Here is a 26,126-nt window from a genome sequence, read left to right as displayed (position 1 = left end):
TAAGAGTTCCTGGTACTAGTTAGTGGCCAGCTCTGGGGAGTGCCCAGTACTGGTAAGTGGCTGCTTATGGGGAGTTCCTAGTACTAACTAGTTAGTGCAGGGCTTTAGGTAGTCTCTGGGGGGCCCCATACTACTTAGGAGCCCCAGTACATGTTAAATGCACTAACTACTACTGTGGTGACTACTACTAGCACTACTTGTTCTAGGGTGACTACTGCTACCAGCACTAACTAGCACTGAGTAGCACCTCAGTACTAGTAAAATGCAGTAAACTAGTAAAACTAGTACTGGGGAGACCAACTAGTACTTGGAAGTCGCTCAGTAATAATTAATTGCTAACTTGGGAGCCCCAGTATTAGTAAAATGCACTAACTAATATTGGGGTGGCTAACGAGTACTGGGGTGACTACTACTAGTACTGGGGTGACTAACTAGTACTGGGGTGACCACTACTAGTAATGCGGTGACTAACTAGTACTGGGGTGACTAACAAGTACTGGGGTGACTAACTAGTACTGGGTGACCACTACTAGTAATGCGGTGACTAACTAGTACTGGGGTGACTAACTAGTACTGGTATTATTAATACTACTAGTACTAGGGTGACTAACTAGTACTGGGGTGACCACTACTAGTAATGCGGTGACTAACTAGTACTGGTGTGACTAACTAGTACTGGTATTACTACTACTAGTACTAGGGTGACTAACTAGTACTGGGGTGACTACTACTAGTAATGTGGTGACTAACTAGTACTGGGGTGACTAACTAGTACTGGGGTGACCACTACTAGTAAAGCGGTGACTAACTAGTACTAGGGTGACTAACTAGTACTAGTAGTACTAGTCACCCTACTGTAGTACTAGGGTGACTAATTAGTACTGGGGTGACTACTACTAGTAATGCGGATAGCCCCTCAGTACTAGTTAATGCACTAACTAGCACTGGGTTTACTACTAGTTGTATTGGGGGACCAACTTGTACTGGAGTGACTACTACTAGTACTGGGGTGACTAACAAGTACTCAGTAGCCCCTCAGTACTAGTTAATGCAGTAACATGGGTGTGTCTTATGATGTTCTGCAGCTGCTGTGGTGTTAAAAGAAGTTTAAAGATTAAAAACAATATAAATAATGTCTGGTTTAACTAGTTTGTTCTTCACATTTTACTTGGTAGGAAAAGGTGAGTGTAATTTGCATAAAACAGAACAGTGCGCGTGTCACAATGCAACTCCCTGGCAACCAGAACCATGACATCATAAAGGGCGGGGCTCTGCTGGCAGCCATGATGGTCTCACTTCTCTGGCAGGAGATGGTTGGTGCTGCCCCTGTTATCTCAGGGTTCATGGAAACCCCAGGAGGGGTAATGGGTCATGTCAGTAACCGTGATGTAAGAAAACCTACAGGACAACATTATGCTAAAAGCCCAAAAGTCACGTCCTATTATCTGCCTGTGAGAGGACGACCATCAGACTGCGGTCAGTGTTTCCCTTGATCCAACCCCTTTATATTATATAACAAGGAGTTTTTGAGTCGTATATTTCCGGCAGCACAAGTCACAATCTTCAGCCCAACTCAAGGTAATCCCCATCAGCCTGAGCTTCTCGCTGCTAAACACTAGTCTTTATTAAAGTGCCGGCTCTGTGTATTCCCCAGTACTAGAAAGTGGCCGTCTCTTAAGTGTTCCTAGACCTACTTAGTGCCCGGCTCTGGGGAGTCCCCAGTACTACAACAATTATCACAAAAATGGCCTCACTAAGAGCCATTGGTCAAGAAAGAACGATTGTGGGTAGCCCAGTACTAGTTACTGCACTAACAAGTACTGGGGTTACTACTACTACTGGGGTGTGTAACTAGTACTGGGTTTACTACTACTAGTACTGGGGTGACTAATTAGAACTTGGTTGACTACTACTCGTACAGGGGTGACTAACTAGTACTGGGTAGTCCGTCAGTACAATTACATTGCACTAACTAGTACTGGGGTTGCAAGTACTGGGGACTAGTTAATCTGGGGTCCCTACTACTAGCACTAACTTGGAAGCTCCAGTAATAGTTAAATGCACTAACTAGTAATGGAGTGACTACTACTAATGTTGCATTAACATTGTATGTTCTCTATTTATTTGTGTGGTTCTCCTCCTAGTCCTCCGGTTTCCTCCCACACTCCAAAACTTACTGGTAGGATGATTAGATTGCGCTCTATAAATAAAGGAATGATTATTATTTTGAAATTTCATGTAGGCTACTAGTACTGGGGTAACTAACTAGTACTGAGTTGACTAGTTAAATGCACTAACTAGTACTGGAGTGACTACTAGTACTGGGGTGACTAACTAGTACTGGTGTGACTACTACTAGTACTGGGTGACTAACTAGTACTGGGGTGACTGACTAGTACTTGGTAGCACCTCAGTACTAGTAAAATTCACTAATAATGGGATGACTTCAACAAGTACTGGGGTAACTAGTACTGGGTAACCCCACAACTAGTTAAATGCACTAACTAGTACAGGGGTGACTACTTCTAGTACTGGTGTGACTACTACTAGTACTGGGGTAACTAACTAGTACTGGGGTGACTAACTAATACTGGTGTGACTAGTACCCCAGTACTAGTAGTAGTCACACAAGTATTAGTTAGTCACCCCAGTACCCCCAGTACTGGGTTGACTGACTAGTACTTGGTAATACCTCAGTACTAGTAAAATTCACTAATACAGGGGTGACTACTACTAGTACTGGGGTTTTAACTAGTACTGGGTAACCCCACAACTAGTTAAATGCACTAACTAGTAATGGGGTGACTACTACTAATACTACTTGTTGCATTAACATTGTATGTTCTCTCTTTGTTTGTGTGGGTTTCCTCCCATTCCTCCGGTTTCCTCCCACACTCCAAAACATACTGGTAGGATGATTAGATTGTGAGCCCCATTGGGGACAGGGACTGATCTGGCAAGTTCTGCGTAGTACTTCGTAATCTGTGTGCACTATATAAATAAAGGAATGATTATTATTTTGAAATTTCATCTAGGCTACTAGTACTGGGGTCAAAAACCACATCTTCATTTTGCTACATAGTGGGACCAGGCGTCAAGCCCTCCACCCTCAAATTACGGAATTGCTCCCAAACACATTAAATACCACAGGAAAAAATAAGGAGTCTCTCAATTCTCCAATAAAAATACATAACGTTTTTATTTCATTAATACATTAAAAATTAATTAATTACAATGGATGTTAAATGGAGGATATCCAAAAATATTGGTCTGAGCTAATTGCCCACCACACTAACAAAAGGGTATGTTCACCATAAATCTAACACAATTATTGCATGTTTCCCCAGTAGATAAGTAAAGTGCATGTGTGCCTGGAGAACACTTTCTTATATACAATATTTTAGCCTTGGTGAAACTTTAAATATAAGAGCAGTGTCTTACCCATGATGTAGTGTAAGTAGGAGCAATGCCCAGACGCCCCAACGCGCGTTTCGCCCACGCTTCTTCAGGGGGTACGAAACAGACGCTGGGGAGCCGAATTTTATATGTTTTGCTTAACCGGATGAACTGAGTTGCGCATGCGCCTCGAACCAATCCCCGGCGTGCTAACATGCCCCACTTCCGGTGTCAGGGAGCTGGTGCGCATGCTCGGAACCCGACAGCGCTATCGGACTTCCGGTCATGCGCAATGCGCCCAAGGCAACGGGGGATGCCAGCCCGCCGGAGATGTCTACTGCGCATGCGCCGTCATCCGGATTAGAATCAGTCAGGGGTAAGAGAACAATACATATAGAACAAAATACATCAATCGTGAGAAATCATTAATGATCAGAACAAACTAAGAATAACAATATGCATGCATATATCTCAAAAATGGGACGTCCTGGAAGGTATAGATTACCCTATAGTGAAATTTCAATTGTGGTATAACTTATATTATATATACCTATTGTGAACATTGTATCACAAAAGTAAAGTGCCCAACATGAATCAAAAATATACAATATCTCTCAGTGGTCTACAGTAATATATAAAGTGCAGATTATTAATATATAAATTGCCAATTTTAAAGTGCTATGTGCAATTTTGTAAAATATACAAACACCTATCAGAAATTTTATAAACTAACAATTTTTAGAAAAATATATACTTTCCCCATATCCTAATATTTATATCACCTTAAAAGAAGAAGAGGGGGGATGATAATATTCCCCCTATCTTTTCCAGAAAAAAGTGCTAATTATAGTGCAACCAATTAACTATTACCTTCCATTTTTTAATCCTCTGGAGTTGGGTGTTTTTTCTTTAAAAGACTATTCTGTTTACAATAAAGTGTCACATCTTTAGAAATATATACAAAAACACACTCCCCTCCACTCATAGTTTTTTCTTTCTTAAATATACAAAGCATATTATTCATAAAAAGCATATTGCAACTTCATTCCAACAACTTCTTATATTTTGTTCCATTATTTTCGTTCCGCAGTATGTAAAATATCTTCTATTGGATCATTAGTCCTTCTCCCATCTTGTTTCATTATAAAATCCAGCTCCTCCCAGCATGTAACCTTTCTACTCAATATAAGAGAAAATATAGTTAAAATCACATGAACGGATACAGACAGTTTTCCCACTTTATTTAACTCACAGAAATGGAGCAAAGCTCAAGGCTTCGTTAAGACCTACTGGGGACAAGGTGCCAAGTTGCACAATCCACCTACATTCCTTCTGGGCTAAAATTCTTTTCAGATTGCCCCCTCTGACTCCACAATGCACCACTTCTATGCCCCTTACCTGAAATCCCTTGGGGTCGCATCCATGGTGGTGGCGAAAATGGCGCGGCACCGGTTTTAGTTCCCTTATATTGGTCACACTTTTCGCCTTCATTATGTCCCTTACGTGTTCCCTCGCTCTTGTACCTAGATCTCTCGAGGTTAGTCCCACATAAATTTTTGGGCACTCACATGTCGCGTAATATATTACCCCCGTGGTGTTACATGAGATGTACTCCCTGATTTCATATGTCCTACTTCCATCTGCCGCATCAAAAGAGTGGGCGCGTTGTATGTTTTGACAGGATATAGAATAGAATAGAATAGAATAGAATAGAATGCTTTATTGTCCCCATAGGGGAAATTGACTTTGTCACAACGACAACAGCAACACCTCCATTCATGATCACAATTACACATATATACAAAACAGTGAGATACAACATACATATACATATAAATAATAACAATTATTATAAAAGAGTCAATAAAAAGTTAAAAAGGAGAAAAACACAATGGTTACAGATATTAATTACTAATTACTTGCCCATGTTAACTAATACAATTGCCCTAGGTATAAAGGAGTTTTTAAAACGATTCGTTCTACATTTCATATGCAGAAACCGGTCACTAAATGCGCTACGTTGACCCATCAGTGTGTTATGTAATGGGTTTTTCTCATTACATACAATGGACTTAAATTTGGAGAGCATACGTGCACACAAGATTGACTCCCAATCCTCTGTCTTAGTGCCAACAATTGAGTTCACCTTCCTAATCAGTTTCTTAAATTTGTTCAGGTCAGTCGTGCGAGCATTATTTCCCCAATAAAACACTTCCAATTACAGACTGGTAAAAGGACAGCAACATCCTACGGTCCACATCAAAAGACCTAAGCGATCTTAAAAAGTACAGTCTCCCAGACGCCTTTTTATACAATTTCTCTGAATTTATATGCCACAATAACTTATCATCCAGATAAACACCCAGATACTTATAGTTTGTGACGCGTTCCACTGCGACACCCCTAATCTTTGTAGGCTCACCATCAGTATCACGTTCTTTTCGGAAACTGATTACCATTTCCTTGGTCTTAGATAGATTCAATTCCAAGCCATTTGTGTCGCACCATTCCGAGAACAGGTCAATGGTCGACCTATACATTTGCCACACGGAAAACTACCTACCTTTTTTGTCCTCTGTCCGAAGGGATATTCTATCTTGGGGACATAATGACTTTGTACCAATAGGTCTTTTAGGTTTTTACTTCTCCTTGCCGTAAGCAATGGTCTCTCCGTCAGCAGTGTTCTCAATGTAGCATCTGTTTTCAAAACGGACCAGTGTTTACTAAGAATATCTCTCAAATTGTCCCATTGTTTGTTGTAAGTTGATATGAATCGGATATTGCGGTCGCTTTTTATTTCCTTTTTTGACTGTAATAGTTCCATTCGTCCTTTCTTTTTAGCATTACAGTACCCAATTTTGATACAGCGTCTGCTATATCCCCTGTTTTTGAATCTTTCCTCAAGGTCTCTGGCCTGATGTTCGAATTTTCCATCTGTGGAACAGATACGACGGGCTCTTAAAAATTGACCTCCAGGTATGGAACGTATGGTGGAAGGGGGGTGAGCCGAGGAAGCGTGCAGGAGAGCATTCACCGAGGTGGGCTTTCTGTACATATCGGTCTGCAAATATCCTTCATCATCAACCTCAATCGTGATGTCCAGAAAGTCCACCCTGGTCCTGCTGTACGAGTATGTAAGATGAATATTAAATCTATTATCATTAAGCTCTCGCATGAATTCAATCAGCTCTCCCTCCGTCCCTTGCCACACAACCAGCACGTCGTCCATATATCTAAGCCAGCACTGCACATGGGGGGACCCCCTGGCACCGTCATCGCCAAAGATGGTTCTCTCCCAGTAACCTAGGAATAAGTTGGCATAAGACGGTGCACAGGCGGCCCCCATGGCAGTGCCCTGCTTTTGCACATAAAACTGGTCTTTAAAAGTAAAAAAATTATGAGTTAAAATAAAGGACAACAGTTCCAATATCAGTGACCGGAGTTCCAGATCTAATGTGCTGTTTGAGAGGAAAAATCTTACCGCTTCTAACCCATCACGATGTCTAATACACGTGTATAGGCTCTCCACGTCAATTGCTACCAACAACATATCTGATTCAATACAGATCCCGTCGACCCTCAACAGTGCGTCCATACTGTCCCTAACATATGAGGGCAAAATTTCAACCAAAGGTTTTAAATAAAAGTCAATAAATTTGCAACTAGGGTCACAAGGGCCCCCAATGCCAGAGACTATAGGACGCCCCGGAGGGTCGACAGGGTCCTTGTGTATCTTCGGGAGAAGATAAAACGTCGGGACCTTAGGCTCCTTTACCACCAGTCCATCAAATACTTTTTTTGGGATCACTCCCGATTCCACTGCTGAATCCAGAATGGAAATAATTAGACCATTATATCCACGTATGGGATTAAAGGGGAGCTTCTCATAGGTGTCTTTTTTGCGTAATTGTCGTAGGGCCTCCTTCTCATATTTGTCTTTTGGCCACACTACGACGTTCCCCCCCTTGTCCGCCGCCTTGTAGACGACATCATCGAAGGACTGTAATTCCCTCAAGGCTGTCCGCTCCTGTGCTGTTAGGTTATCATTCCTCCTACCTCTCAGGTCTGATAGAGCTTTCAAATCCTCAGCCACAAGTCTAGTGAAGATCTCTATTTGGGGGCATAATGACAGGGAGGGGAACGTCCTAGATCTAGGCATTTCTTCCAGATCCCTCTCTGACGCACAATGTAGTCTACTAAGTAGGGGTTTGAATTTCTCCCCAAGTAACAATCTCGATTACTTTACAGCCTTAAAAGATCTACATCTGTTTTCAAGAAAATTACTTTTGGGGAAACTCCATGGTGGTGGCGAAGCAAGATTGGAGATTGATAATGAAAGAGAAAGGGAGGCACTACAAGCACTGGAGGAACTCCAACAAGAACAATCTATAGAAATTCAAGGTAGGTTCCCTCAAGCTAATATGCCTAGATCTAGGACGTTCCCCTCCCTGTCATTATGCCCCCAAATAGAGATCTTCACTAGACTTGTGGCTGAGGATTTGAAAGCTCTATCAGACCTGAGAGGTAGGAGGAATGATAACCTAACAGCACAGGAGCGGACAGCCTTGAGGGAATTACAGTCCTTCGATGATGTCGTCTACAAGGCGGCGGACAAGGGGGGGAACGTCGTAGTGTGGCCAAAAGACAAATATGAGAAGGAGGCCCTACAACAATTACGCAAAAAAGACACCTATGAGAAGCTCCCCTTTAATCCCATACGTGGATATAATGGTCTAATTATTTCCATTCTGGATTCAGCAGTGGAATCGGGAGTGATCCCAAAAAAAGTATTTGATGGACTGGTGGTAAAGGAGCCTAAGGTCCCGACGTTTTATCTTCTCCCGAAGATACACAAGGACCCTGTCGACCCTCCGGGGCGTCCTATAGTCTCTGGCATTGGGGGCCCTTGTGACCCTAGTTGCAAATTTATTGACTTTTATTTAAAACCTTTGGTTGAAATTTTGCCCTCATATGTTAGGGACAGTATGGACGCACTGTTGAGGGTCGACGGGATCTGTATTGAATCAGATATGTTGTTGGTAGCAATTGACGTGGAGAGCCTATACACGTGTATTAGACATCGTGATGGGTTAGAAGCGGTAAGATTTTTCCTCTCAAACAGCACATTAGATCTGGAACTCCGGTCACTGATATTGGAACTGTTGTCCTTTATTTTAACTCATAATTTTTTTACTTTTAAAGACCAGTTTTATGTGCAAAAGCAGGGCACTGCCATGGGGGCCGCCTGTGCACCGTCTTATGCCAACTTATTCCTAGGTTACTGGGAGAGAACCATCTTTGGCGATGACGGTGCCAGGGGGTCCCCCCATGTGCAGTGCTGGCTTAGATATATGGACGACGTGCTGGTTGTGTGGCAAGGGACGGAGGGAGAGCTGATTGAATTCATGCGAGAGCTTAATGATAATAGATTTAATATTCATCTTACATACTCGTACAGCAGGACCAGGGTGGACTTTCTGGACATCACGATTGAGGTTGATGATGAAGGATATTTGCAGACCGATATGTACAGAAAGCCCACCTCGGTGAATGCTCTCCTGCACGCTTCCTCGGCTCACCCCCCTTCCACCATACGTTCCATACCTGGAGGTCAATTTTTAAGAGCCCGTCGTATCTGTTCCACAGATGGAAAATTCGAACATCAGGCCAGAGACCTTGAGGAAAGATTCAAAAACAGGGGATATAGCAGACGCTGTATCAAAATTGGGTACTGTAATGCTAAAAAGAAAGGACGAATGGAACTATTACAGTCAAAAAAGGAAATAAAAAGCGACCGCAATATCCGATTCATATCAACTTACAACAAACAATGGGACAATTTGAGAGATATTCTTAGTAAACACTGGTCCGTTTTGAAAACAGATGCTACATTGAGAACACTGCTGACGGAGAGACCATTGCTTACGGCAAGGAGAAGTAAAAACCTAAAAGACCTATTGGTACAAAGTCATTATGTCCCCAAGATAGAATATCCCTTCGGACAGAGGACAAAAAAGGTAGGTAGTTTTCCGTGTGGCAAATGTATATCCTGTCAAAACATACAACGCGCCCACTCTTTTGATGCGGCAGATGGAAGTAGGACATATGAAATCAGGGAGTACATCTCATGTAACACCACGGGGGTAATATATTACGCGACATGTGAGTGCCCAAAAATTTATGTGGGACTAACCTCGAGAGATCTAGGTACAAGAGTGAGGGAACACGTAAGGGACATAATGAAGGCGAAAAGTGTGACCAATATAAGGGAACTAAAACCGGTGCCGCGCCATTTTCGCCACCACCATGGATGCGACCCCAAGGGATTTCAGGTAAGGGGCATAGAAGTGGTGCATTGTGGAGTCAGGGGGGGCAATCTGAAAAGAATTTTAGCCCAGAAGGAATGTAGGTGGATTGTGCAACTTGGCACCTTGTCCCCAGTAGGTCTTAACGAAGCCTTGAGCTTTGCTCCATTTCTGTGAGTTAAATAAAGTGGGAAAACTGTCTGTATCCGTTCATGTGATTTTAACTATATTTTCTCTTATATTGAGTAGAAAGGTTACATGCTGGGCGGAGCTGGATTTTATAATGAAACAAGATGGGAGAAGGACTAATGATCCAATAGAAGATATTTTACATACTGCGGAACGAAAATAATGGAACAAAATATAAGAAGTTGTTGGAATGAAGTTGCAATATGCTTTTTATGAATAATATGCTTTGTATATTTAAGAAAGAAAAAACTATGAGTGGAGGGGAGTGTGTTTTTGTATATATTTCTAAAGATGTGACACTTTATTGTAAACAGAATAGTCTTTTAAAGAAAAAACACCCAACTCCAGAGGATTAAAAAATGGAAGGTAATAGTTAATTGGTTGCACTATAATTAGCACTTTTTTCTGGAAAAGATAGGGGGAATATTATCATCCCCCCTCTTCTTCTTTTAAGGTGATATAAATATTAGGATATGGGGAAAGTATATATTTTTCTAAAAATTGTTAGTTTATAAAATTTCTGATAGGTGTTTGTATATTTTACAAAATTGCACATAGCACTTTAAAATTGGCAATTTATATATTAATAATCTGCACTTTATATATTACTGTAGACCACTGAGAGATATTGTATATTTTTGATTCATGTTGGGCACTTTACTTTTGTGATACAATGTTCACAATAGGTATATATAATATAAGTTATACCACAATTGAAATTTCACTATAGGGTAATCTATACCTTCCAGGACGTCCCATTTTTGAGATATATGCATGCATATTGTTATTCTTAGTTTGTTCTGATCATTAATGATTTCTCACGATTGATGTATTTTGTTCTATATGTATTGTTCTCTTACCCCTGACTGATTCTAATCCGGATGACGGCGCATGCGCAGTAGACATCTCCGGCGGGCTGGCATCCCCCGTTGCCTTGGGCGCATTGCGCATGACCGGAAGTCCGATAGCGCTGTCGGGTTCCGAGCATGCGCACCAGCTCCCTGACACCGGAAGTGGGGCATGTTAGCACGCCGGGGATTGGTTCGAGGCGCATGCGCAACTCAGTTCATCCGGTTAAGCAAAACATATAAAATTCGGCTCCCCAGCGTCTGTTTCGTACCCCCTGAAGAAGCGTGGGCGAAACGCGCGTTGGGGCGTCTGGGCATTGCTCCTACTTACACTACATCATGGGTAAGACACTGCTCTTATATTTAAAGTTTCACCAAGGCTAAAATATTGTATATAAGAAAGTGTTCTCCAGGCACACATGCACTTTACTTATCTACTGGGGAAACATGCAATAATTGTGTTAGATTTATGGTGAACATACCCTTTTGTTAGTGTGGTGGGCAATTAGCTCAGACCAATATTTTTGGATATCCTCCATTTAACATCCATTGTAATTAATTAATTTTTAATGTATTAATGAAATAAAAACGTTATGTATTTTTATTGGAGAATTGAGAGACTCCTTATTTTTTCCTGTGGTATTTACTAGTACTGGGGTAACTAACTAGTACTGGGGTGACTAGTTAAATGCACTAACTAGTACTGGAGTGACTACTAGTACTGAGGTGACTAACTAGTACTGGTGTGACTACTACTAGTACTGGGTGACTAACTAGTACTGGGGTGACTGACTAGTACTTGGTAGCACCTCAGTACTAGTAAAATTCACTAATACTGGGGTGACTTCAACTAGTACTGAGGTAACTAACTAGTACTGGGTAACTCCACAACTAGTGGAGTGACTACTGGGGTGACTACTTCTAGTACTGGTGTGACTACTACTAGTACTCGGGTGACTAACTTGTACTGGGTTGACTGACTAGTACTTGGTAATACCTCAGTACTAGTAAAATTCACTAATACAGGGGTGACAACTACTAGTACTGGGGTTCTAACTAGTACTGGGTAACCCCACAACTAGTTAAATGCACTAACTAGTACTGGAGTGACTACTACTCGTTCTGGGGTAACTAACTAGTACTGGGGTGACTAGTTAAATGCACTAACTGGAGTGACTACTGGAGTGACTACTAGTACTGGGGTGTCTAACTAGTACTGGTGTGACTACTACTAGTACTGGGGTGATTAACTAGTTAAATGCACTAACTAGTACTGGAGTGACTACTACTAGTACTGGGGTGACTTACTAGTACTGGGTAACCCCAGAACTAGTTAAATGCACTAACTAGTACTGTAGTGACTACTCTTAGTATTGGTGTAACTAACTAGTATTGGTGTAACTAACTAGTACTGTGGTAACTAACTAGTAATGGGGTGACTAGTTAAATGCACTAACTAGTACTGGACTGACTACTAGTAATGGGATGACTTACTAGTAGTACTGGTGTGACTACTGCTAGTACTGGGGTGACTAACTAGTACTGGGGTGACTGACTAGTACTTGGTAGCACCTCAGTACTTGTCAAATGCACTAACTAGTACTGGTGTGGCAACTACTAATACTGGGTTGACTAACTAGTTCTGAGGAATTCCTTATTTATTTGAACTAACTAGTACTGGGGTGACTGACTAGTACTTGGTAGCCCCTCAGTATTATTTACATGCACTAACGAGTACTGGTGTGACTACTACTAGTACTGGTGTGACTACTACTAGTACTGGGGTGAGTAGTACTGGGGAGCTCCCATTTATTTGAACTAACAAGTACTGGGGTGACTGACTAGTACTTGGTAGCCCCTCAGTACCTAGTAAAAGTACTAGGGTGACTACTACTAGTACTGGGTTGACTAACCAGTACTAGTTAAATGCACTCACTAGTACTGGAGTGACTAGTACTGGAGCTCCCCAGTACAAGCCAATTGCATTAACATCAGCAAAGAGCTTGTATGTTTTCTCAGTGTTTGTGTGGGTTTCCTCTGGGTCTTTCGGTTTCCTCCCACACTGCAAAACATCCTGGAAAGTTGATTAGACTGTGAGCCCCATGAGTCAGGGACTGATTTGGCAGCTCTGTGCAGCACTGTGTAATCCGTGTGCGCTATATAAAAAAAAGGAATTATAATTATTATTTTGAAATTTCATGTAGGCTATGTGGAGGGGAGCACACAGACGCTAGTCAAGAGCTTTCCTATATAAACCTAAGCAGCAGCTCAGTGCAATGTATGATGGGTTATGATGGGCTGCAGGAGAGGATCACATACTATTACATTTAATTGTACATGAACAAAACTTTAACCCTTCCTTCACACGAAGATCACACTTCAGCTGTAATACCACAAATACACACTAGGTGGTAGCATAGCATAAGGGATTATTGCATTACCAATATCTGAAATTACCTAGATTGATTTAAAGGAGATTTACCATCAATTTTACTGATTGTAGACGTGTCCTACTAAGAAGTTCCTGAGGAAGAATGTTCTTCAGGACTTCTTTTAGTACAACTTTATATGCCCGCTATATAGAGTTGTAAAAATGAAGCAAATTAGTCTGGGGCGATCCGGCTACATCACTGGAGTGCCTCAAAGCACCTCATCTTTGAATTTTTTCACTACCCCATAATTCCTGTCTGGTCCCCCCACATTTGTAGCATCATTCCCTTGGTACCCCAGCATCGCCATCTTGTTTGTATTTTAATCATTCTCATGATTTATATGGTGCATCATATTCCACAGCCCTTTACAATTCATGGAGGACATATACAAATAAATTAAGACAATACAGTTAAAAATATTGTCATATGGAAACAATAGGAGTGAGGGTTCTGCTCACAAGAGCTAACAGCTTTAGGGTCATTATATATTTTTTTGTATTGAGTATTTTATAGTTTTTCTCTCCCATGTGTGGCTCTGTCTTTCATATGGAGTATATTTGGGAAATGGCATGAGGTGGGGGAGAGCCACCTCAATTGAACAGCTCTTCATATCATGTTGCTTAAGAATCAAATGCTGTCTCTTCTCTATGTGACAGTAAAAATGATTGTAATTAGGAATATTCTAGCCAAGAAATCCTAATGTCTAGATCAGTGATGGCGAGTGCCCAAACTAGCACCAAAATCCACGTATTCACCGCTAAGTGGCAATGTGACATTTTAAGCAGTAACTATTGCTGCCTGTTCTTCCTCATCTTTCAATCGTATTAACCCCCTGAGGTCACCAATACAGTTGAAAGAAGGATGGCAAATGCAGACTCTGGTTGTAGCTTCTCTCTGTAGAGGAAGAATGAAGGGTCCAGCAGGATGACCTCCAAATACATTGCAGTTCTGTCAATGCCTTCTCACTTTTCCCGCAGTTTCAAACAGCCAATGAAATATCGCTTTAAAACAGCGCTGAGAGCAGCATCTCTTAAATTGCCTGGGTTGCAGGTGTATTTGGTCCTATTTGGTGAACTCTGTCCTGGAGCGATGGTCTGAGTGCCCACAGAAATGGCTCTAGGTGCCACCACTGGCGCCCATGCCATAGGTTCACCACCATTGGTCTAGATGTTGGGAGGCTAAAGTTTCAAAAGATGGAAGGGATCCACAATCAGGTATGGTGCCCATGAGGGGGTCCTCTGAGAGTCGCCATCCTAGGAAAGAATCTGTTAAACCCCGGGATTCTTTCCTAAGAGGTGTTTGTGTTCTTTTTTAATATTGAACTTGAAACCCAGTCACTCTTCTTAAAACTAGGTCAACCCTTCAAAGTATATAGGAATACAAATGAACTACCCAGTTTCTGTTTTACCTAGAATTAATCACTACTTTAGTCATCAAGATAACTCACCAGTCAGGGAGAGGTTAATCACATGTATTAAAGTGTTTGCATAAGTGTTTCCTTGTTGACAGAGAAAATTGTATCCACTTTTTCCAAGCATCTAGTGCAAACAACTAAGTAAAAGTGAAAGGAAAAAATATGGATATTCCTTGCATTTTATTTTAAATTTGGAATTTCCCAAAACATTACTTTATTGCATAAAAATGTTTTAAAGCTTCAAGAAAGGCTCATAAGAAAGAAACATACAATGTTTTCTGGCAGAGGAGGCATGGAAGTCTCCCCATCTCCACTATCTCCAGGGATTATTGTCCCCGGACACCGCTTTGGCCTTATTGGGGAGTGGGGTGGTCAGCGGCATGAATGACCTCTCTCATTTACTCTAGTCATTGCCTGAAAACCGAGGTGGAAGTTTGTGGCCTTGATTCATTGGGGCAGATTTACTTACCTGGTCCTGTTGCAATCCAGCGGCACATTCTCTGTGGAGGATTCGGGTCTTACGGCGATTCACTAAGGTAGTGTGCCAGATGTCCACAAGGTGTCGCTGCTGCGCTGAAGTCCGTCGGAGTTCACTGGAGTTCACGATCCATTGTTGGGTGCAGATAAGTGTGTGTCAAGCGACACTTTTTTGAAAAAAATACGCCGGTTTTTCCGAATCCGTTGGGTTTTCTTCAGCCACGCCCCCCGAATTTCGTCGCATGCATGCCGACGCCGATGCGCCACAATCTCATCGCGTGCACCAAAAACCCGGGGCAATTCAGGGAAAATCGGCGCAAAATGGTAATATTCAGGCAACCCGATGGAAAAATGCAATTTGGGCCCTTAGTAAATGACCCCCATTGTTTTTTTACATCCTTAATATGTTGTATTGACTAGCAATAATTATAATTATATGCACTTTTACTGATAGCTTTGAATTGGTCCTAACTGCTTTGATCACTTTTCCAAAGCGAAAAAGTAAAATTATGTGGTAACTAGTACTTTTTAAGTGCCTTCTTCAGACTGGGTACCAAATGCACCAAAACTTTACTATGGTGTCATAAATCTAAACTGCTCAACTATGTCAACACTAGAAGCTTGAGGTTCAAGGCACAAAGCTCCACATTCAGTACACCTTCCTCCACTGACAACAGACAGTACACCCTCCTCCACTGACAACAGACAGTACACCCTCCTCCACTGACAACAGACACGATACCCTCCTCCACTGACAACAAACACACACTCCTCCCTCCTCCACTGACTACAGACACTAGACCCTCCTCCACTGACTACACACACTACTCCCTCCTCCACTGACTACAGATGCTGCACCCTCCTCTACTGACTACACACACTACTCCCTCTTCCACTAACAACAGACAGGGCACCCTCCATTGCCGACAACAGACGATTCTTCACTTACAACACACACTAAACCCTCGCCCACTGACAACTATGTCAACACTAGAAGTTTGACGTTCAAGGCACGAAGCTCCACATTCAGTATACCCTCCTCCACTGACAACAGACAGTACACCCTCCTCCACTGACAACACACACTCCTCCCTCCTCCACTGACTACAGACACTACACCCTCCTTCACTGACAACACACACTCTCCCCTCCTCCACTGACTACAGACGCTGCACCCTCCTCCACTGACTACACACACTACTCCCTCCTCCACTGACTACAGACGCTGCACCCTCCTCCACTGACTACACACACTACTCCCTCCTCCACTGACTACTGATGCTGCACCCTCCTCCACTGACTACACACTACTCCCTCCTCCACTGACTACAGACGCTGCACCCTCCTCCACTGACAACACACACTACACCCTCCTCCACTGACAACAGACAGTACACCCTCCTCCACTGACAACAGACAGTACACCCTCCTCCACTGACAACAAACAGTACAACCTCCTCCACTGACAACAGACAGTACACCCTCCTCCACTGACCAAAAACACACACTTCTCCCTCCTCCACTGACTACAGACACTACACCTTCCTTCACTGACAACAAACACTCTCCCCTCCTCCACTGACTACAGACGCTGCACGCTCCTCCACTGACTACAGACACTGCACCCTCCTCCACTGACTACACACACTACTCCCTCCTCCACCAACAACAGACAGTACACCCTCCTCCACTGACAACGCACACTACACCCTCCTCCGCTGACAACAGACACTATACCCTCCTCCACTGACAACAAACACACATTCCTCCCTCCTCCACTGACTACAGACACTACACCCTCCTCCACTGACTACAGACGCTGCAACCTCCTCCACTGACTACACACACTCCTCCCTCCTCCACTGACTACAGACGCTGCACCCTCCTCTACTGACTACACACACTACTCCCTCTTCCACTAACAACAGACAGGGCACCCTCCATTGCCGACAACAGACGATTCTTCACTTACAACACACACTAAACCCTCGCCCACTGACAACTATGTCAACACTAAAAAGCTTGACGTTCAAGGCACAAAGCTCCACATTCAGTACACCCTCCTCCACTGACAACAGACAGTACACCCTCCTCCACTGACAAAAAACACACACTCCTCCCTCCTCCACTGACTACAGACACTACACCCTTTTTCACTGACATCACACACTCCCCCCTCCTCCACTGACTACAGACGCTGCACACTCCTCCACTGACTACACACACTACTCCCTCCTCCACTGACTACTGATGCTGCACCCTCCTCCACTGACTACACACTACTCCCTCCTCCACTGACTACAGACACTGCACCCTCCTCCACTGACAACACACACTACACCCTCCTCCACTGACAACAGACAGTACACCCTCCTCCACTGACAACAGACAGTACACCCTCCTCCACTGACAACAAAGAGTACACCCTCCTCCACTGACAACAAACAGTACAACCTCCTCCACTGACAACAGACAATACACCCTCCTCCACTGACCAAAAACACACACTTCTCCCTCCTCCACTGACTACAGACGCTGCACCCTCCTCCACTGCCTACACACACTACTCCCTCCTCCACTGACTACAGACGCTGCACCCTTCTCCACTGACTACACACACTACACCCTCCTCCACCAACAACAGACAGTACACCCTCCTCCACTAACAACAAACACACATTCCTCCCTCCTCCACTGACTACATACACTACACCCTCCTCCACTGACTACAGACGCTGCACCCTCCTCTACTGACTACACACACTACTCCCTCTTCCACTAACAACAGACAGGGCACCCTCCATCGCCGACAACAGACGATTCTTCACTTACAACACACACTAAACCCTCGCCCACTGACAACTATGTCAACACTAGAAGCTTGACGTGCAAGGCACAAAGCTCCACATTCAGTACACCCTCCTCCACTGACAACAGACAGTACACCCTCCTCCACTGACAACAGACAGTACACCCTCCTCCACTGACAAAAAATACACACTCCTCCCTCCTCCACTGACTACAGACACTACACCCTCCACTGACAACAGACAGTACACCCTCCTCCACTTACAACAAACAGTACACCCTCCTCCACTGACAACAGACAGTACACCCTCCTCCACTGACAAAAAACACACACTCCTCCCTCCTCCACTGACTACAGACGCTGCACCATTCTCCACTGACTACGGACGCTGCACCATCCTCCACTGACTACAGACGCTGCACCCTCCTCCACTGACTACAGACGCTGCACCCTCCTCCACTGACTACAGACGCTGCACCCTCCTCCACTGACTACACACACTACTCCCTCCTCCACTGACTACAGACGCTGCACCCTCCTACACTGACAACACACACTACACCCTCCTCCACTGACAACAGACAGTACACCCTCCTCCACTGACAACAGACAGTACACCCTACTCCACTGACAAAAAACACACACTCCTCCCTCCTCCACTGACTACAGACACTACACCTTCCTTCACTGACTACAGACGCTGCACCCTCCTCTACTGACTACACACCCTACTCCCTCTTCCACTAACAACAGACAGGGCACCCTCCATCGCCGACAACAGACGATTCTTCACTTACAACACACACTAAACCCTTGCCCACTGACAACACACACTAAACGGTCCCCCCACTTATAACACATACAGCACCTTCCTCCCATGACACACATACTAGCTTATTGACTACACATACACCCCTTCCCCCACTGACAACAGGCCAGCTCCCACTGACTTCCACTTCTCCCACTGACTACTCACACAATCCCTCCTCTAGAACACTAACCCACTCCCCCCTACCCCATTGACAGCACACACTCTCCTCTCCCTACCTGAAGCCACTTACCTCATGTTCAGTCGCCATGATGTCTGTCCCCATTAGCAGCCCAAGCTGTGTGGGTGCAGGGTCACAATTAGCTGGAGGACATTTGGCTTTTTCTACAGTTCTAGAGTCTGATGTAGCCACTAAAAGAGAGAGGTCAGGGGCAGCACCAACTCAGCAGAGAAAAAAATCAGTTTGTCTTTTCTGCTCATAGTTGATTTAACTTGTGCTGCCCTAGCCAGAGCAGAGGTGGCTCCCTAGGTGATTGCCTACCTCTGCCTACCCCATGCCTTATCCCTATGGGTAGTTATCACATACAACCCCTTGAATGACATCATACAAAAATAAGGATCATTACAATCCAACAAAGTTGGTCATTATGTTGGCCCTAGCCAAGTAGTTGGTTAAAGTCAAGAAATCCAGACCTAGTGCATTGGACCAAACTTGGCAGCATGGAAAAGCCCTAGTGCAAAGATAGATATGTCCATAGATGTTTGCTGCCTCCTGCCCTCCATGACTATCTTCAATCTATCACTTTTCAAAAAACCCAAAGTTTTAGTATTATGAGGGTACCAGTGATTGGACCTCTTCTCATCAGACTGCCCTGCTGTATACCAGACTACCCCTTTAATTATTATGCCGGACCTGGATAATCAGACAAGTCATTTTTATCAGTTACCAAAGAAAGGTGGAGTATTATAGTTTCATGTTACAGAAATGTTTTCCTTTCGCTTCACAGTTCACTTGGAGGTACTGCCCCGAGCAGCACGGATCTGTCTCTGACCAGGACTCAGTAAGTATTGTATATTCTACATGTTCTACTTCATAAATCAATGTCAGTCCCTTGCATGTCATGCTTGTTTATGAGTTATTTGTGTATATGAATTGTTACCATAGAGCAAAATTACTTACCTTCTGGTAACCTGGGTAGACACATAACACTGAGATATTTTCTCAACTCATCACATCACAACAAAGGTTCCCACTTCCCTAATTTTTTTTATTTAATTTTATCTGGTCTGGGAGACTAAACTGCCTTCTATAACTGTATTGGGCCCCTGTGATCTCCACATCTATCAGATAGCCACCAATCTGAGATTTACGACTTATCCAAAAGGACTTGACCTCCGTATGAGTTGTGTTTCTGCTTTGAACCAAAAAGGCTATGCCAGGTCTCCAGGAAGAAAACCAACCTAGCCACATCCTGGAGGTATTGTAAAATGTATTTATATAGTACTACACCAGAGAAATAAGGAATACAGTCTGGGTTACGTACAGGATAGATTCTGTAGGTTTGCTTTTAAGTTGAATTTGTATGTAAGTCGGAACTGTATATTTTATAATTGTAACCCCAGCCAAATTCTTTTTGGTCTCTCTGACAATTGGATTTTAAAAATGTTGGATCGTCATCAAAACCAGGATTAACAATAAAGCTTCATTGCAGACACCTTTGCTAACTTTTGTAGTTTTTTTAATTGTAGTCTAGGTCTAAAGTACAGTAAATTACCAACATAAAGTGGTCCGTTTGTAACTAGGGGTTGTCTCTAAGCCAGGTGTTCTTAAGTAGGGAACTGCCTGTATAATAAACATACAACAATTACCGAATGCTAATAAATAAAAAGTAAGACAACGTATGTATAAATCAATAATCATTTATTACATATTTCATCAAAGTTTGTACAAAATACATGTAGCTTGGATGACATAAAATTAATACATTTGGACAGTATTATTCAATCCTAAAGATACTTATAATTAACCATACATAGATTCTGGTCCACTATTCATAAGTTGTAAAACTGTATATACCGGTAACACATAAAGTATTATATATACTAAAAAGGACAATGATGTTGTTGCAAGTGTAACATACCATATTAGAAGCCTTAGATGACTTAGAAGACTTAGATGTTGTTGGTTATAAATTTTATTAAATTATGTGCTGCAGAGGAGGGCATTAACCAATGCCATTTTGGCTAATAAAAAGGTGCAAAGCATGGATGTACGTCTTTTTCTGCTCAATTTGCGCAAAAAGCTTTTCAGTTTATGCCATCCTCCCCAAATTCTGAAAAGTTAGTGTGGTGAGGGAAGGGAAGGGACCAGATTTACTATTATTATGCCAGTTTTCTAACATGATACGTTACAGGGGGACATAGATCATAATTTTTTAGATTGTTTTTACACTATTTTTTGGAGCAGTTATTAGTTACATTTATAAAGTGCATATAATCCAGCTCAAAGACACTCCGGTTGTGGATAAAAACATAATGGGGCAGATTTACTTACCCGGTCCATTCGCGATCCAGCGGCGCGTTCTCTGCCCTGGATTCGGGTCCGGTCGGGATTTACTAAGGTAGTTCATCCGCCATCCACCAGGTGGCGCTGCTGCGCTGGAAAGCATCAGAACGCGCTGGAGTTCACCGACTCAGGCTGAGTGAAGGTAAGTGCAAGCTCCGCAACAGATTTTTTGTTTTAAAAGCGGCGGTTTTTCCGCATCCGTTGGGTCTTCGTTCAACCACGCCCCCTGATTTCCGTCGCGTGCATGCCAGCGCCGATGCGTCACAAACCGATCGCGTGCGCCAAAATCTCAAGGGCAATTCAGGGGAAATCGGTGCAAATCGGAAATATTCGGGTAACACGTCGGGAAAATGTGAATCGGGCCCTTAGTAAATGACCCCCTATGATTAATGTCACCCACAATCTATTCTCCTGCTCCCGAAGTGCACAGGCAGATATGCTTGTCACTCCTTTGATGTTGCAGCAGTGGAGATTTTTAACTAAATGAATGTTTTGGATGGCCATGGACCCCCCAGAACTCTAGGACCCCAGGTGGCAACCCATAACAGACCTATGAAGATCCAACAGTTACATGACGCTTGTGTGTCGCCCACAATAACCCAGCTAATTCCAGCTAGAAGAGGCACACACATCATCAAAATGTGCCAACTGCGAATGTGGTGACAACCTATTCCACAGCCAACCAGACCCAGCGCGGATGAGAATGTGCTCTTAAAGAGGAGAAGTTAATTCTGTTGAGTTCGCTCTCTAGTCTCCTACAACCAGCACATTGCAGATCCATTAGCATAATTTTAAAAATGGATTTTAGAAGGAAAGAGGCCATGGATAACAAATATAAGAAGATTACCACAGTCACGGGGCCTGGATCTATGTGTACGTGCCCCTGGATTATCATGATTTGATGGTAAACTTCCTTTAAATTAAGGGACATATATTTATTGCAAATATAGTCCTGTACCTTTAAGGCCCAAGTCCAATGCTGCTACACTTATGATAAGTATCGTAGTCTGTATACAAACATGGGCCTGGCCTTTATGCTGGGACCTCCTATTGTATTGAGAGCAGCCCTGAATCCAGGAGGTGAGAATAATAATATATTTGTTAACCAACCCTATGTTTTTCCTTTCTTTGTGTTTCGGATCCATGTATGTGGTGGGTCGTGGTAGACTACATCAATAGGTAAACAGGGCATTTTTCAGAGTTTTTATTTTAATGAAAAAAATACCCCCTTGATTTAAGGCTGCTGCTTTGCGGTACCACAAAGAAAAAGAGGGGGAGCACAATGAGTGGGGGAGCAGCATTTATATTGTACGGAATTGTCCCCAGCTCTTCCTATCACCCATAGTGGTGGTGAGTGCCAGGGTAATGGTAAGGGCGTTAGGAGAAGATTTAGGAAAGGAGGGGATTTATTTATTTTTAGGTCTGCTCAGGGATCTCCAGTATTTTAAGATTTATGCTTTGGGGGTCTCCAGTAATTTATGCCTGCAATGGGGTCTCCAGTATTATCTGCTATATGGTCTTTGGTATTATTTGTCTGCTGTGGAGATCTCCATTGCTATTATTATCTGCTCTGGGGTCTGCACTATGATTGTCTGCTCTGAATGCAGTATTTGGTTGCTGAGGTATTAATAATATTTGAGGGTGGGGGTGGACATTTAGTGCTGTTGGTGCATCTAGGATGCTGGTTACTGATGTGGCCCCTAAAGTTGAGCAGTCCAATTTTGCCCTTGGACCAATAAATGTTGCTCACTCCTGGCCAAATCCTTGTGTTCCTTACCAGAAATGGAACACAAATTTAACGGAAATTTTGTAACTTTTATAATTTATTATATGTTTGTGGAGTCGGAGTCGGTCCATTTTATCAGATCTCTGATTTTCTCTCTTATAGACCCGTTACAGACAATTTTCTGCATACAACTCTATTGATATAAAATCGAGTATTAGGATCAGCCATGGTACGTAGAATTGTTGTGTCCATTTCTTTTTTATCCTAATACAAATTATATATTTATATATACACCATAAAATGTCTCAAAATATTTTATTCATTGTTTTTTATTAGGACTCAGAAAAATCAAATTTGATCCCATTTGAGGTAAGAAATAACTTGTGCGTAAGTACAGGCCTTGATAAATCCCCCCCCCCCCCCCCCCGATGACTCTATCATAGATAAGTCATGCATATGACTTTGCACAATGTTGCACTGGCAGTAGTTCTATTTTTACACCAGATTATTAAAGAGGTGGAAAAATCCCTGTGACACTTTTTCCCAGCGAAGAGTCTCTAAAAACCTCAATGTGACTTTTTTGAGACTTTATTACCACCAAAAAGCCCAGGAAAACCAATGATAAATAACCCCCGTAGTCTATATCTTTCCAAATGTTTCCGAAAACTCTCTAGATGAATGGTTTATGAATGTTGTCTAATGCTGCTGCGTTTTTGCTGTTAACAGCCCAAATCCTCAGATGACGATTCCACGATTCCAGAGACTGGCTTGACTACTCATGGCATCCTAAAACCTAAAGATCTGGAACTATTGCTTAAGGTATTTTCATAATGCAATTGGCCCAACGTGTTGTATGATGTCAACTTTTTTAAAGGAAATCTACCATCAAAATCAAGCATGATAAACCAGGGACACTTACTCATAGATCCAGGCACCGTGACTTTGGGCGTGTTATGAAAGCCCTTATGTGCTACAGATTCACATGCTGTTACACTGTGCTGTAGCACTACCCCCCTCCCACTGTGTGCTCATTGCTACTGAGATTACAGGATGTGTAGGGGGAGGGGGGAGACTGATGTAACAACAGTGAATCCAGAGAACAGAGGGGTTTGTAATATGCCCATAGTCCTTCTGGCTCATTAGCATAATTTTACACGTTGAAGGAAGGAGGCCATGGATTACAAATATAAGATGATGACCACAGTCACGGTGCCTGGATCTATGAGTAAGTGTCCCTGATTCATCATGCTTGATTTGGATGGTAAATCTTCTTTTTATTTTTACTAAATATTATTTCTTTTAATCCTTGTGAGCAGATAAGAGAATATCTTCAAGATTTTATAAACACAGTGCGATTTTTGATTGAAACCATTCCTGGCATCATCACGGATATGACTACGATTGCAGATGATTTGGACAAGTTCCACAGAGGAGCCACCATTGCCAGTGTAACGGGAAGTACATTTGGGATTGCTGGCGGCATCACCACTATCGTCGGATTGGCATTGGCCCCTTTTACACTTGGTGCATCATTGATTGTTAGTGCCGTGGGTGTGGGGGTCGCTGTAGCTGGAGGAGTCACAGGGGCAGGGGCTTCTATAGCCGATACTGTCAATGTTAGGAAAAAATGTAACACGGTACGAGAGTTTGTGTCTCAAATTAATGATATGATCGAGAGGCTGAAAGAGGTTTCTGACAATATTAATTCTGTAGTAGAAATCATACAGCATTGGTCCACAGGAGATCAATTTCTTGATGTGTCCAGATTGTTTGGACGAGGTGCATTTTCTGCACTAGAGTTAGGCAGAATGGTTCAGCTGAGCAAATTGACAACGGTGGCATCTCGAGGGGCGCAGTTAGCCACCCGAGGGGTTCAGGCAGCTGCGGCTGTTTCTGGAGTCCTAGCAGCTCTGTTTATTATAATTGATGCCATTTTTATTGTTAGAGGAGCAATGGACCTGCACAAGGGCGCCAAGTCCGAGGAAGCTGCAAAGATCCGAAAATGTGCTGCCGAGCTGGAAACAATACATCTGGATTTGCAGGAGGTCGAAAATACATTCTGTAATGATTTGAGAATTTTTTTGTAATGCTGTGCAATGTTTTTGGTTCAGTTTCTCAGTAGAGCTGAGCAAATTGATTCATTGGTTTGTAGATTCGGTCTTTCCTGATTCACTTCGGCTGAATATTTCAAATTGGTGACTAACTACTGATGTCATTCATCCCAGAGCCTAGGTAATACGAGAAAGATTTCAGGAAATATATTCATCGCTAATTTCAAAAAATACATCACAGAAAGGTTGATGGTATCACAGGATTAAACATTAGAATTAAACCTTTATTAATGGTTGCTTTTAAAAGATAGTCTTCTAATTTCTGGCATTATAGAATCAGCTCCCCCTACAATATTACTGATGTCAGAGTAGAGTATCCGAAAATAATGTGACCGTTTAGTATGGACAGTTGTAAAAAAATTACTCTCAGTTATACAAATAGAAGTAACCGAAATCTTTCAAACTTCACTGAATGCAATACACAGATCCAATACAAATCTTTATTAAGTCTTAAAGGACATAGTTGAACATAGCCAACAGTAAAAAGTAGATTGAAACAGGTGGGTATCACAGTAAATGTTATCCAGTACCCTATCCTTAAAATATAATGCTAAATAGTCGTATAGTAGATCAAAATTCCACATATCCAGACAGGCATAGATATAAAGCATTAGGCATAGGAGTAAGTTTAAAGGGGTATTCCGGGAATATGAATGTCTGACACAAAAACCTATGATGATATAAATAAATGAACACAACAATACTCAATGTCATTAGTCACAAAATGGAGCATAAATAGTTTGATTTTATGATTCACAACATTTTATGTCCTCTCTAAAGTAGGTGGAGTTATCACCAAGATGGCCGCCACTGGAAAATACAAGTCCCATGATCCTTTAGTTCTCAGTAACTCCTCCTCCCTCCCAGTGATGAAGTAACAGGTTTTCTTGCTCTGTTACCATAGTAATGATGTGTAACTGCCATCACCACAACACTGGCCATACTGGATGCACTGCAACCAACCCACTACAGCCAAACATAGTGGTGATCACATGACCTGCCCAGGCAGGTGCAGGACATGTGATGTGGACATGTGACCAGCGGCCATCTTCTGTTCTGCGACGGACCGCGCAGAGGAAATCAA

At 42.7% G+C, this 26,126-nt stretch overlaps 1 protein-coding gene across 3 annotated transcripts; it reads left to right on the top strand.

Moving 5' to 3' along the window:
• The first annotated feature begins 1,290 nt into the window (after nucleotides 1-1,290).
• LOC140122490 (apolipoprotein L2-like) lies at nucleotides 1,291-25,301 on the top strand. 3 transcript variants are annotated; one of them, XM_072143417.1, is made up of 6 exons: nucleotides 1,291-1,476; nucleotides 19,647-19,700; nucleotides 23,094-23,160; nucleotides 23,268-23,300; nucleotides 23,658-23,750; nucleotides 24,248-25,301. In XM_072143417.1, the coding sequence occupies exons 3-6, from the start codon at nucleotides 23,158-23,160 to the stop codon at nucleotides 25,016-25,018; spliced, it is 900 nt and encodes a 299-aa protein (XP_071999518.1). In that variant the 5' UTR covers nucleotides 1,291-1,476; nucleotides 19,647-19,700; nucleotides 23,094-23,157; the 3' UTR covers nucleotides 25,019-25,301. The 3 variants fall into 3 exon arrangements, with proteins under 3 accessions (XP_071999518.1, XP_071999517.1, XP_071999519.1); XM_072143416.1 differs by having other exon boundaries at nucleotides 1,291-1,578; XM_072143418.1 differs by lacking the exons at nucleotides 1,291-1,476; nucleotides 19,647-19,700 and adding an exon at nucleotides 19,836-20,117.
• Nucleotides 25,302-26,126: the final 825 nt, after the last annotated feature.

Source organism: Engystomops pustulosus, chromosome 3 (genome assembly GCF_040894005.1).
Source record: "Engystomops pustulosus chromosome 3, aEngPut4.maternal, whole genome shotgun sequence".
Lineage (NCBI taxonomy): Eukaryota > Metazoa > Chordata > Amphibia > Anura > Leptodactylidae > Engystomops > Engystomops pustulosus.
The sequence above is the reverse complement of the archived record's forward strand: the minus strand, read 5'-3'. Positions and strand labels throughout refer to the sequence as shown.